This window comes from Elgaria multicarinata, chromosome 3 (genome assembly GCF_023053635.1).
Source record: "Elgaria multicarinata webbii isolate HBS135686 ecotype San Diego chromosome 3, rElgMul1.1.pri, whole genome shotgun sequence".
NCBI classification, from domain to species: Eukaryota; Metazoa; Chordata; class Lepidosauria; order Squamata; family Anguidae; genus Elgaria; species Elgaria multicarinata.
Window position 1 is genome coordinate 18,980,953 of NC_086173.1, and position 13,965 is coordinate 18,994,917.

The window sequence follows — 13,965 nt, forward strand, 5'->3', positions numbered from 1 at the left end:
ACGGGAGACATGATAGCACTCTTCAAATACTTAAAAGGTTGTCACACAGAGGAGGGCCAGGATCTCTTCTCGATCCTCCCAGAGTGCAGGACACGGAATAACGGGCTCAAGTTACAGGAAGCCAGATTCCGGCTGGACATCAGGAAAAACTTCCTGACTGTTAGAGCAGTGCAACGGTGGAATCAGTTACCTAGGGAGGTTGTGGGCTCTCCCACACTAGAGGCATTCAGGAGGCAGCTGGACAACCATCTGTCAGGGATGCTTTAGGGTGGATTCCTGCATTGAGCAGGGGGTTGGACTCGATGGCCTTGTAGGCCCCTTCCAACTCTGCTATTCTATGATTCCATGGGCTTGATCAAGCTTGCCTCCTCCTCCCACATTTGCAGTATTACTTGATTATATTATATTAATGGCTGAAATGACATTCCACAACAGAACACCACTGTGTTTGCTTGCATTTATTTCTGGGTTTGGGGAGAGCAATTCCTTGCCAAGTTGGACTCGATGGCCATGTAGGCCCCTTCCAACTCTGCTATTCTATGATTCTATGATTTATGATTCTATGATTTTATGAAGTAATGACTGAGAGGAAGCCATGTTTGTAAGATCTTCAGGTGATGGTGTTTCTCTATAGGTCACATCCCTCAATGTACTGATACAGGTTCTCACCCTGGCAGTAGCTTCTCCAGGCCACCCTGGGGAAAAAGAGATCAGATCAGAACACCCAGTCTAACACACGCCATTTTACCACAAGTTTGGTTCCATCACCTCCCTATTTGAAACTTCATGATCTAAATAGGCATATTAAAAGAACAATCATGAATCTCATCTTACAGGTTATAGATATTCTTATGGGCTGCACTTGCAAGATGGAAGTATGGAATATAAATATAAATATATTTAATGAACATTCAAACCATGGAAGCTCCTACTAAGGAAGAATATTTCTGCAGGCTCTGAATTGCAAACGACTCACTGAACTGATCATAACAGATGCAGAGAGAGGGGACATGACCATTGTTTAAACCATGGTCTGTTGTAAGGTTATGCGAGGGTTGTTTAACCCTCGCATAACCCCTGCTGCAACGACAAAGCCCAGGTACTGGTTGGATATGCAAAATACTGGCCAGCATACACCGGTATGTGCCACAGCTCACCGTGGCTTAAATAACTTGTGTTGGGCTACTTTGATCATGTGAACTGGCCAAATGAGTCACATAGAGGGAAAGCAGATAAGCTTCCTCTGTGAACAGATACTTGGGGCTCACAGGAGCTTGTCATCATTAACGTTTAATGCTTGAGTGAACCTATTTCTATTTCTAGTTATTTTACATGTTCAGCGTATGGCCTTGCCTTGTGATGCTACAGTGGCCATGTGTGGTCTACCCTGCAATCCTTCACCTGCTATAAGGGAATGCCAGTAAGAGCCCCCATCTGTCATGTCTAGCCCTGCTCCCCCTGGGTTGGAAGAAGGTGTTTCAGGTGATCAATCAGAGTCAGACTCTGAAGTAGAGGAGTCGGTGCCAGAAACAGGCCGGCCTGTACCAGTGGGGGAGAAAGCTCTCACGGGCTCTTCACCAGCTGGGAGTGAACCCTCTCCAGAGCTTATCTGCTCAAGGGAAAGAATACACAGTCAGTGGGAAGCCAATATTCTTCCGAAGGGGAGGGCACGGAGAGGTTAGGGTTTAGCTGCAGACTAAAATGGGTGGAGCTAAAGGAAGGTGAGAGAAAGTCAGCCCGGCTGGCATCCCGTCAGAAGCTGCCTCAAAACTAGTCGCTCTGAAGTTAACTCATCTTGGGAAAGGACTTTCCATTCTTCTTAAAAGGACAATTGTCTCGCTTAGTTTGAATAGTTTTTGCCTAGGGAAAAGTTCCTAGAAATTAGACTCTCTTCAGGTGAGAAGAGATGTTTATGGCTTGAATAAAGCTTTGTGGATTACTTAGCAGGCCTCCTTATTGTCTCCCAAGAAGGCGGGAGGTTTTGAGAAACACGACAGCATTCCTCCTCCCCTTCCCCAGCCCCCCAAAGCCCCCTTACCAAGCACCCATTCCATTTGCTGAGTCTCTGACCACAAGCTTAGCACAAGCCACGGATGGACCGAGGTTATCTGTCAGCAGTTCTGCAAGGGAAGAAGGTGGGTTGTAAGCATGAGAGTTCCCTATCGGAACGTTATATGACAGGAGCGGTTCCAGGGTGACAAACCACTCATCCGTTTCAACAGAGTCCAACTCTCTTCCGCTAAAGTTGTGTTGGGGGCACTGTTCGTTTTGCTCTCACTGCTCAGTAGTTTCTTTTCAACTGTCACATAGATGTCTTTCGATGAAATACAGTACATGTATTATTCTCTCACATAGTTTCTCGGATAATTACTTGAAAAACATTAATTACTACTTTGAAACTGCCCAGTTTGCTTAATATTATATTTCCAATTGGCATAAGTTCATCTTTACTAATGCACTTGTGAGGTTTTCCACACAAAAATGAAGCACTGGGGAAAAAATCCTTTTTTGGCATTTTGCTTCCTCACATCACTGCTGCCCTTTCTACACCTACGGGTGTAGAGGGCCGGAGAGGGGGCGATCCCAGATCATTGCCCTGTGTCTACACAGCTGCGCAATGTCCTGGAAGGGAGGTGGGACGGCGTGTGTGTTGCAGGCGCCATTTTTTTTAAAGGAAAAGGGGCTAGAGCTCACTTGCCCTCCAGCAAAAAATAAGGTAAAAAACAAAACAAAAAAAAGCCCTGACCCTGCTCCCCTCCCAATGGCCCTGGACTCCCCCTGTCCCAGCTCCTTCCCTCTGATGACCTCCGCTAGTAACGGGCAGGAGGGAAGAAGCCGGGACAGGCGGCCACACACCTCCTGCAGTCTCGGGATGATCCCAAGACTGCGGGAGGAATCGGGTTTTCGCAGGGAGTACTTATCCCTGGGAAAACCCGTGCTCATCCCCCCTGTCCCCAGGAGTCCCTGTGTGTCATTTGGATGCACAGGGACTCGGCCGTGACCAGCCTGGATTTTCAAGGTGGTGTAGAAACGGCTTGCTAGTACATCAGGGATTTGAATAGCTAGAGACTGGATGTTGGGTTGTGTGGCCTTCCTTGCATCCAACCATTTTCCTTGGGTTGATTTGCTTGGGTGAGTTTTGGTGATGCTCAGGTTCTCCCTGATCACCACGTTTCAGGGTGGGAAGAATTTTGTGGGGAAAGCAGCACTGAGAAGGTACACACATCACATACAAAAGACAGCAGAGCTCCTACAGCTTTAACTTCTACTGTTACTTTCTACTGTTAGTTTTTCCCTACCCTGTGCCTGCTTACCCTACCCTGTACCTGTTTGCATTCTCTTCCCCTCCTTATTGTTTTATTATGATTTTATTAGATTGTAAGCCTATGGGGCAGGGTCTTGCTATTTACTGTTTTACTCTGTACAGCACCATGTACATTGATGGTGCTATATAAATAAATAAATAAATAATAATAATAATAATAATAATAATAATAATAATAACTGTTGTGATGAAGAGGGACTTTCACCAGGTGTTGCCTGCATATGAATGACACCTGCTGACATGCCCTTTTCTATGCAACTGTTAAAGATACAGGGGCTCTGTCCTCCTTTCCATATGGTCACCCTATGCACATTTAGCTCTCCACGGGAAGCCAGGACTCACCGGAGCATTGAATTCCACAGATGTTAGAGCTTTGCTCATCACCATACTGGCACCAGTAGTGGCTGTTGATCTGGAAGATCCCAAAGTCAGTGCTTCCATCATAGTTGTTGTAGTGTGTGGCATCGGTATTGTAGCTGCTCTCGTGAAACGCCGTGCAGACCCCTGAGACAGAGCACATTGGGATTGAGTGCAGCCATACTGGGGAGGGTACCTCTACTACTCCTGCCATACCACATGGCTCACAATCCTGCTCTACCAGGAGCTACCCAGTGAGTCAGAGATGTTTAGGACAGCAGGGAACCTGTCCAGGAAGGATTCACACCAAGACTGGGTGCTGGTTCAGCACTGGCTGGGCCCCAACTGAGTGGCTTTATAGGTGGCACTGCTGCCATATCTGTTACTCGCCTGTCCTCAGGACCCTGATCTAGACCTTGTGAAGTGTTCGGCTTCCTTACTGCAAGTAAGTTATCTTTCAGGGTGGCTGACTCATGGGAGTTATTGGTATTCCTTGACACCCTTTGAACCTTGTAAATAAGGAGTGTAAACCCCTTAATATGGGGGCCACATCTGGAGACTGCAAGTGGTCTGGGCATTGTAGTCCAACACATCTGGAGAGCACCACATTGGGGAAGGCTGGCCAGTGTGGTGTAGTGGTTAGAGTGTTGGACTGGGAGTCAGAAGATCTGGGTTCTAGTCCCCACTCAGCCATGGAAACCCACTGGGTGACTTTGGGCCAGTCACAAACTCTCAACCCAACCTACCTCACAGGGTTGTTGTTATGAGGATAAAATGGAGAGGAGGAGGATTATGTATGCCACCTTGGGTTCATTGGAGGAAAAAAAGGCGGGATATAAATGCAATAATAAATAAATAATAAATATGTCATCCCAGTGCAACCCTGTATATGTGTAATGTACCCAGAAGTAAACACACACACACCCCTGTCTCCATAATTACGACTAGATTCATGGGCGGATGGACACAGAAAATCAAGGGCTTTCCTACATAAGGCTTTCAACCTGCACCTTTACTGAGGCTTCTGCTTCTGGATTGTTGGGGTGGGGGATTAAGATTGGCTCCTTTACATGTACTCCCCCTCCTCCCAGGTTTTTTCTTTTTTTCTCTGCCTTTCTATGTGCTACATTACTTAACCACTGGGTGGTGTGGTTGTATAGCGGAAACGTGCAAATATCTGCGTTTTCTATAAAGCACTGAGAAAAATACTATGAGGGGGGAAAGTGCGATAACGGTTGTAAAGCAGAGGAGAGGCTCTGGAGGATGACAACACTGTGTAAAGGACCACAAATTAATATGAATGAAGCATCACTAGTGTACAATAAAAGCCTTGTGTAGAAAGGCTCCAAATTCCCCCAAATACAGTGCACAATCTTTCCCCCTCCCATGGAGTGCCTGCCGTTTTCACAATGCTTGCCTAGCCAATTTCACCCAGTGGACTCACAGTTAGCCAGGCTGTAGCCAGCGTAGCCGTTTAACCCCAGTTGCTGGAGGCTCCGCGCCAGTTCACAGCGGCTGAAGATCTTGCCTTGTCCTGTGGTAAGGACGCAGGCGAGGAGAGCCAGCAGACAGAGAGCCTTCATCTTGCTAGTGCAAGGCGGCCAAGCTATCATGCCTGCTTTTATAGAATCTCCGTGGTGCACCTTTGGAAAGCAGCCAAGCTCAATGTGACTTTGAGAGATCCTTTGGAAGGCTAAGGCTGCCCTTGCTTAGCTATCGGAGAGAGAAGAGGTCAGGACTCTTAGATACCATTCCCTGGCTCCGGGTTCTAAATAACCATACTGGAATTGATACAACACTATCAGCTGACAAAATCTCAGGGGCACCTGCCTCAGCTATTGCAATAGCTTGGAAGAAGAGAGAACCACATATGCTGAGTTTTTAACTGACCCCAGATATGCTTTTAAATTTTTGTATATTTGTTTTTAATGTTCATTGTTTTTAACTTTTGTAAACCGCCCAGAGAGCTTCGGCTATGGGGCAGTATATAAATTTAATAAATAAATAAATAAAAATAAAAATAAAAAAATAAACCACTGCCTGCACTGGGGCAAGCCCACCTGGGGTCCCAGTCCTTTACTGGCAGTAAGAGCTTTAAGCAGAATGACCATATGGAAAGGAGGACAGGGCTCCTGTATCTTTAACAGTTGCATAGCAAAGGGAATTTCAGCAGGTGTCATTTGTATGCATGCAGCATCTGGTGAAATTCCCTCTTTATTACAACAGTTAAAGCTGCAGGAGCCCTGCCCTCTTTTGTATCTGGTCACCCTAGTATAGCTCCTGTAGCTTCAACTGTTGTGATGAAGAAGAAATTTCACCGGGTGCTGCATGCATACGAATGGTACCTGCTGAAATTCTCTTTTCTATGCAACCGGTAAAGACGCAGGAGCTCTGTCCTCCTTTCCATATGGTCATGCTAGCTTTGAGCTAAAATATGCTGGTAACTTTTTGTTTTTTAGCCCTACCCCGTTGGCCTTCAACCTGGCCCTCAACTGGAATGTGGTCCCTGAAAGCTTCTCCGAATTGGAACTTGGCCCTCGGGCGGGAAGAGGTTCTGCACCTCTGCTTTGGGAAGAAGCATGCAGGACGCTTAGCAGCTTCTCATGTGGGTTATACCCCTTGTATTCTGGGGAACATGACCAAGAGATTGGGATTCTCTCCCACCAGCTGCTGCCCAAGAAAGTTGCAAGGCAGGGGCAGTGGGGTGGATGTAAAGAAGTGACAAGTACTAAAAATGAAAAACAGACTGTCCTATCCTAGTCAAGTCTTGATCATTTTGTTTGCTATGGTTGTGCTTTATCTGCACATGATAAGCACAAGACAGGGTGGGGAGGGCAAAATGTTCATTTGCTTAGCACAGCAAAAAAAAACCCGTGGGCATCTGGCACACATGTGCTTTACTCTAGGGGTGACCCATGCAGTAGCTTTTCTTCCTCCTCCTCTGCCTTGTCCCAGATAGTTGCACAGAACTCTTCCTATGAAATGGAGTGGTTTATTTATTTATTTATTGAGTGCATGTTATGAATTGGGTGGGGAGATGATTTCCCCTACTGATAAACCCTTCCTTTACAAGGGTTCTCCCCAAAATGAACCCCTGATAGGCTGCCACCAGTCAGGTAGAATCCCTTTACACACCCTGGCCTGCCCAGCTGCATGGAGAGTTCTAAGCCATTCTGCCAAGAACCCCTCTGTTTAGCCCACCTCTAGGAAAACATAAAAAGAAGAGCACTTTAGATTTTCTTGCCCCAAACCCCCAAACACAGAACTTAACAAGGACCTTGTGAAAATCCTAAGAATACAAAAGGTGGTTCTGCAGCTGTGTGCAGTCCTTTACATGGGCTTGCTTTTTAGTGAAGAATTCCCTTTCAAAACAAAGCAGCCAATACAAATCAGTCTACCTGAGCTACTTACATATCGCCTACTTGAGTATTAGGTTTCAGAGCATATGCAGAGTTCATTGCAGAGAGAATATTTATTATTATTATTATTATTATTATTATTATTATTATTATTATTATTATTACTATTATTATTATTATTTCATTTCTACACTGCCCCATAGCCGAAGCTCTTGACCTCCTGGTTAGCTGTTACTAGGAAGATGACATAGACTGAGCAAACCCTCACTTTTACAGGTATCTGAGTTCAGTAAAAGCTGCCCCCTTAGAGATACTGACTGTTGTTTTTCCCATTGTTGCGACATCCTCCATTTCTAATGTCAGTGATCTAGCCAATAAGTAAATAAAAAATAGTTACGCACTGAATCCACCTTCGAAATGACCCTACACTTAAATGATAAAAAGACTGGCCAGTCAAAGGAGCTTAGATTTTAGCTGTGTGTTGGGAAACAATAAAATGAAATAAAATAGATCTAGCTCTTCAGGCATCCAGCTAGCCTACTAGATACTCTAGAAGGAACATTTGAGCTACATCAGCAGTAGGGGTTTGTTAAAGGGCATTTCCAGACTGTTTTCTGCCCTAAACAAGCCCCCCCCCCCAAGGGGTATACAATACAATAAAACAATATAATTAAGCAATTTAAAACATTATGCAAACATTAAAAACAAAGAGGGTGAAGCAATTAAAACTTCAATATTCTAATTGAACTTCACGTCCTGGACAAGGACAAGGATTCCAGTCATGAAGACAACAAACCCTCGTCCTCAGGGGAGCCTGACCCCTTATCCTCAGAAGAAGAAGCTCCACAAAAGGGCATTCTGAGGCTTCTTTCTACTCAGGATCCAGTTCCTCAGGAAGATCCCAGGGACCTGCCCCCCTGTATTCAGAGAGGAGGTTGCATTGCCAGTCTCGTTCTCTGAGGACTTCAGTCATGAGGACATCAGCACACCACAGCCACTCATATATTATCGCAGCCTAAGGCAACTGAGGCCTTAGCTAGACCTACTGGTCTAGCAGGACGGAGGGGTGAAGATCTAGTGATATTTTTATCGTGAGATCTCCCCCTCCGTACACACATGGCGTGCAATGACCTCAGAGGGAGAGGTATTGCGCCCGCCATTTTTTTTAAAGAAGTAGCAGCGCATGAGCGTTCATGCACAAAAGGTAGGTGTTCCCCTGCTCCCCCACCCCACCCTCGATGGGCGCAGTGCTCCTGAGGAGCTCTGCGCCCTATGTGCAGGTCCTGGCTGGGTCCTGAGTAACCACGAGGAACCGGAACAAACCGTGATGCCCGCACACACATTCCGCAGTCTCGGGCTCAGCCCGAGACCACAGAAAAAGATGGCCTAAAGTGTAGGGCGAGATCCTGGGGCAACGGAGGGATCATCCCTCCCTGATCCTGGGATCCCCTCTGCGTCATGTGGACACACAGGGATGATCCCGGGGATCACCCCGGGATTTCGCCATGTCTAGCTAAGGCTTAAGACAGACCAGGGCATTTTAAGAGAAAAGGCCTTAGTCGGTGTGAAGGTAGGGCTAACCATCCTAAAGCTCCTACTTAAGGGTCTTCCACAAGCTGTTGCTAGTTGGAGCAACATGTAGAGAAGCTCGTCCAGCTTCCAGCCTCAGCCCCACTTGGAGCTCTCCATGGTGCTGTCCTATTCCTGTAACACTTGACTTGCCCCAAACCTGATTTATAGTGACCCAGCTCTCTCTAGCAGAAGCACTTATTGAGCAGTTCATATAGGAAGAAGTTGACTTTGCCATATACAGTACTTGTCCTAAATCATTTAGGGCTTTAGAGATAAGAGCTGGCACCTTGAACCAATCCTAGAAATGAATTGGAAGCCAATTCAATTGATGTAATTAATACGGTCTGAAAAGCACACATCGGAAAGCATCCTGGCCATTGTGTCAACCTTGCAGTTCCTGCAGTTCCTGAACACTCTTCAAGTGGCCAGATCCATCTTCTCCAGGATGGTGCACAGCCATAGCTGAGCAAAGGCATTCTTGGCCACAGCCAGCATCTGGACATCCAGAAGCAAAGAGCACCCCCAAAATGCAATCCTGATCTTTTAGAAGGAGTGCCAACACATCTAGGACAGGTTATACTCCTAATTCTGGATCAGTTTGTTTACTGACCATCAATACCTCTGTCTTCTCTGAACTGAGTTTTGGCTTGCTAGCCTGGACTACACCCAGGCAATGATTCAGAAATTCTACAGCTCCCCTGGCATTAACTGAAAAGGAGAGATGGTGTTGCAGCAGAGTGGATTGTGAATGCATGCATGAACAGTAGACCTCTGAGGTTTATTTTGTGTAATGACAAAATTAGCTATGGCTGGCTGGTTGCTGCTGCTGGGGAGAAGCACAGAGGATATCTGTTATTGCTTTGAAACAGAGATTGGTTTGACCTCAATAAGAACATGCGAACCTCTGGAAAATCACTTTTCATCTAATATGATTAGATAAAATATGATTTTATCTAATCTCCCAGCTTTTGAACCTAGAGTAAAGAGGAGGAGGACATTCCCAGTCATTCTTCCTTGTTATTCTAAATCTAATGGAAAATCTAGCACATGGCTATTTGCGAAGGCATTACTTAAGAACATAAGAAGTGCCACGCTGGATCAGACCGAGGGTCCAACTAGTCCAGCACTCTGTTCACACAGTGGCCAACCAGCCATCGGCCAGGGACCCACAAGCAGGACACGATGCAACAGCACCTCCCACCCATGTTCCCCAGCAACTGGTGCACACAGACTTACTGCCTCAGATACTGGAGGTAGCACATAACCATCAGGGCTAGTAGCCATTGATAGCTTTCTCCAGGAATTTATCCAACCCCAACCCCTTTTAAAGCCATCCAAATTGGTGGCCATCACTATATCTTGTGGTAGTGAATTCCATAATTTAACTATGCGCTATTTAACTATTCAGTATTACTTCCTTTTCTTTGTCCTGGATCTCCCACCAATCAGCTTCATAGGATGACCCCAAGTTTTAGTATTTTGAGAGAGGGAGAAAAATGTCTCCCTATCCACATTCTCCATACCATGCATAATTTTGTACACCCCTATCATGTCTCCCCTTAGCCTCCTCTTTTCCATGCTAAATAATCCCAGTTGATATAACCTTCCCTCACAGGGGAGAAGCTCCAGCCCCTTAATCATTTTAGTTGCCCTTTTCTGTATCTTTTGCAGTTCTATCATATCTTTTTTTAGGTGTGGTGACTGCAGTATTCTAAGGGCTCATCTACACCAAGCAGGATATTCCACTATGAAAGTGGTATATAAAAGGCAGGAGCCACACCACTGCTTTGTAGTGTTATTGAAGTGCACTGCAGGATCTACACTACCGCTTTATGGTGGTACTGAAGTGCGCTGAGAATTGTTGGGGCCCATGGCACATCTACACCAAGCAGGATATAGCACTATGAAAGCAGTATGAAAGTGGTAAATGGTATGTGTCTTATGGCCCCCAACAATTGTCAGTGCACTTCAATACCACTACAAAGCAGTAGTGTGGCTCCTGCCTTTTATATACCACTTTCATAGTGGAATATCCTGCTTGGTGTAGATGAGCCCTCCATGTGTTTGCACCATAGATTTGTATAAGGGCAGTATGATACTGGCAGTTTTATTCTCAAGTCCTTTTCTAATAATGCCTAGCACGGAGCTTTCTTTCTTTACAGCAGCCGCACACTGGGTGGACATTTTCATCGAGCTGTCCACCACTATCCCAAGATCTCTTTCTTGTTCGGTCCATTGCCAGCTCAGATTGCAGCAAGTTATACTTGAAGTTGTTGGGGTTTTTTGCCTGGGGTCTGCAGCACAAGCTAATATGTAATAAGGAGGCCCTTAACAGCTGGGAAGGAGGCCAGTGTGTACAACCTTGCATTCCCCCGACCCCTCAAATACAGGTCTCAATTGCTCAATATTAATTGGCACAACCCAGCCAAGTCAAACACTTTAATCTTGTTGATTTAGCTCTCCCACTGAAATCAATGAGAGTTCAATGTGCTGAACATTGGTTGGTCCATTCCCATCCACACCAAAACAAGGCATTTCACATACAGGTGGGTGTACCTTGAAAGCAAACTGTTCCTTCTTCTCTGTTTGTCTCATATTAAACCGATTCTTATATTTCCTTTTGTTATGTCGCAGCCTAATCCCCCGCATGTTCATTATTTCTTCATTATTGACATGTATAGCCTTATATGCTAAACAGCTATCAAGATGGTATGCAGCAATTTAAAACAATGAAACCTTAACACGATTTTTTAACAACCCAAGGACATTAAAAACATTTAAGCAGCGACACAATTTATTCACAGGAGAGTAGTCCCAGTGAGCTGAGTAGGGAAGTCTCTTCCACAGAAGTGCTGTGGGTGACAATACAGGGCCCCAAAACTAATTTAGTGGTAGGACCATGCTATCATCCCCAAGACCAGAATGCTCAAGGTGACCTTGAGATGGAAAATGAAATCAGGGGGGCCTCCAAACAAGGAAATGTTGTAATAATGGGTGACTTCAATTATCCTTACATTGACTCGATAAATGCATATTCCAGTCATGACAAAGAGGTTAAATTTTTTGATGTCCTAAATGACTCCCCTAGAACAATTGGTCATGGAACGGCCAGAGAGGAGGTGACCCTGGACTTAATCCTAAATGGTGCTGCCCAGGGCCTAATACGAGATGTAAATATTGTTGAACCAATCAGTAATAGTGATCACAGTGCTATCAGATTCAATATATATACTTAAGTGGGAAACTGCCCAGGCAGTGCAACACAGTCACATTTGACTTGTCCCTGTGGTGTCACCAGCCTCTGTGACATCTATTATTAAACCTCTCCTTCGCTGCCACCACCCTATTCTTTATCTTCTAAAAGAATGAGGGAATAATAAACCTTTGTGTGTGAGGGTGCGTGTGTATTGTCCACTTGAAGTAACACTTATGACTGAGCTGACATGGTTGTTAAACAAAATAAGAATAGTTTATTCATATAGAAAAAGATTTTAAATGACACTTTAAGATTATCGCACTTTATCTGCAAACATCTACCTTCCTCACCCTCCCAGGGAATACCACCTCCAAATCCTATAACCCCACTTAACTAACACTATTTTGAAACAAGCCTCTACCAAACCTCATTCACTCCTACTAACTCCCTAACCCTGACTGACTCTTCTAACTCTAACTTTAACTAACTGCCCAACTGTCCTCTCACTCCCCCCTACTCTCTCTCTCTCTCCATTCAAATCAACCAACCAATCAGACAACACCATTCAAACTGCTCCCAAGCTGGGAGAGTGGGAATCCAAAATGGCAGATGCGGTTCAATGTAAGCAACTGTAAGGTGATGCACATTGAGGCAAAAAACCCCAACTTCAAGTATAACCTGATGGGATCTGAGCTGGTGGTGACCGAACAAGAAAGAGATCTTGGGGTTGTGGTGGACAGCTCAATAAAAATATCAATCCAGTATGCAGCCGCTGCGAACAAGGCAAACTGTGAAGAAGGCAAACTGCTTAATGAGGTTCACAGCTAAATCCATAGAGTCCCACACACACTTCTGGTTCAAATTCATGATGATTGGGGAGGAAGGAGGCTGAAGTCTGAACACATCTGGACAGTATCAAGTTGGGGAAGGCTGTTTTAATCCAATAGAGAGAAGCAAAAGATCCACCAAAGAAAGAGAATTAAGGCTGGATACTTTTCAGAAGAAGGAACTATTCTTTGTCATTCACTTATACAATATCCAAATCAAGAAAGGAGGCCTGTCAAAATTAATATATGGAATCTCTTATTACACGGCGCTTATCCTCCTCCTGACTCAGCTTTGGAGCCCACTGGGATGCCGCCCAATAGATCACATGACCAGTCCTTCCTCAGCAGGGACACCAGATTGGAGAGGACAGAGCTATATGCGCAATGTACATAGCAACACATCTGTATTCTTCAAGGACCTGCAGCAGCACTGCTTGGAATGGAATGAGATCAGGAGAGGGTGCTATGCTGTACACACCCTGGAGGATGTGGGTCACAGCAAGGGGCTGGGGCAGGAACAGGGAATGTTCTAGAAGTCAAGTCACTATGATGTCACAGGAACCCTGATGGATTCCAGAAGCACCTGTGTCTTGGCAGCCTCTGCCTCCAACCCCAGAAGGATCCAAGTGCTCCTCTTTAAGTGCTTGTTCAGTAAGTGGATCTAGAGGAGGGTGGTAGAGGAGTCAGGCTGGGTGTGGAATCTTGAGATGTAGGCCTCATCCACTGCTTTGGGATGGATATGTGGTCTTCAGGGATAAACAGAGCAGAACAGGTGCATGGAGCTAGATTCCTGTGGGAAGTGGCGGCTAGCGTTTTTATAGGGTGACCATATGAAAAGGAGGACAGGTCTCCTGTATCTTTAACAGTTTCATAGAAAAGGGAATTTCAGCCGGTGTCATTTGTATATATGGAGAACCTGGTGAAATTCCCTCTTCATCACAATGGTTAAAGCTGCAGGAGCTATACTAGAGTGACCAGATTTATAAGAGGACAGGGCACCTGCAGCTTTAACTGCTGTGATGAAGAGGAAATTTCCCCAGGTTCCCCATATATACAAATGACACCTGCTGAAATTCCCTTTTCAATGCAACTGTTAAAGATACAAGAGCCATGTCCTCCTTTTCATATAAGGGGCTGGAATGGTGAGGTAAAGTGCATGCCCAAACCCTACAAGGAAAGTGCTGTCCTGTACAGTGTTTTCCAAACTTCTGAGGTGTCAAGACACATTTCATTTCTATGTGAATTAAAATTGGTGGCCCAAACTCTGCAGTGACAGCCATTTGGACACAGCTGGTGTGGGGAATTTTGAATTGCTGGTACTTATATTTG

At 45.3% G+C, this 13,965-nt stretch overlaps 1 protein-coding gene across 1 annotated transcript; it reads right to left on the minus strand.

Moving 5' to 3' along the window:
• Positions 1 to 628: 628 nt before the first annotated feature.
• On the minus strand, positions 629 to 5,265 carry LOC134394249 (lysozyme C-like). Its single transcript, XM_063119520.1, has 4 exons — positions 5,127 to 5,265; positions 3,668 to 3,829; positions 2,039 to 2,120; positions 629 to 695 (listed from the first exon to the last, which is right to left on the minus strand). The coding sequence occupies exons 1-4, from the start codon at positions 5,263 to 5,265 to the stop codon at positions 629 to 631; spliced, it is 450 nt and encodes a 149-aa protein (XP_062975590.1).
• Positions 5,266 to 13,965: the final 8,700 nt, after the last annotated feature.

What these genes read in the sequence shown, in the direction of transcription:
- LOC134394249 (XM_063119520.1), bottom strand. Translation starts at nt 5,265, where the DNA reads ATGAAGGCTCTCTGTCTGCTGGCTCTCCTCGCCTGCGTCCTTACCACA. An exon ending in CTGTGGAATTCAATGCTCCG is followed by an intron (nt 2,121 to 3,667) that starts GTGAGTCCTGGC and finishes CTTCCCTTGCAG; the next exon opens with AACTGCTGACAGATAACCTC. An exon ending in GCAAATGGAATGGGTGCTTG is followed by an intron (nt 696 to 2,038) that starts GTAAGGGGGCTT and finishes CTTTTTCCCCAG; the next exon opens with GGTGGCCTGGAGAAGCTACT.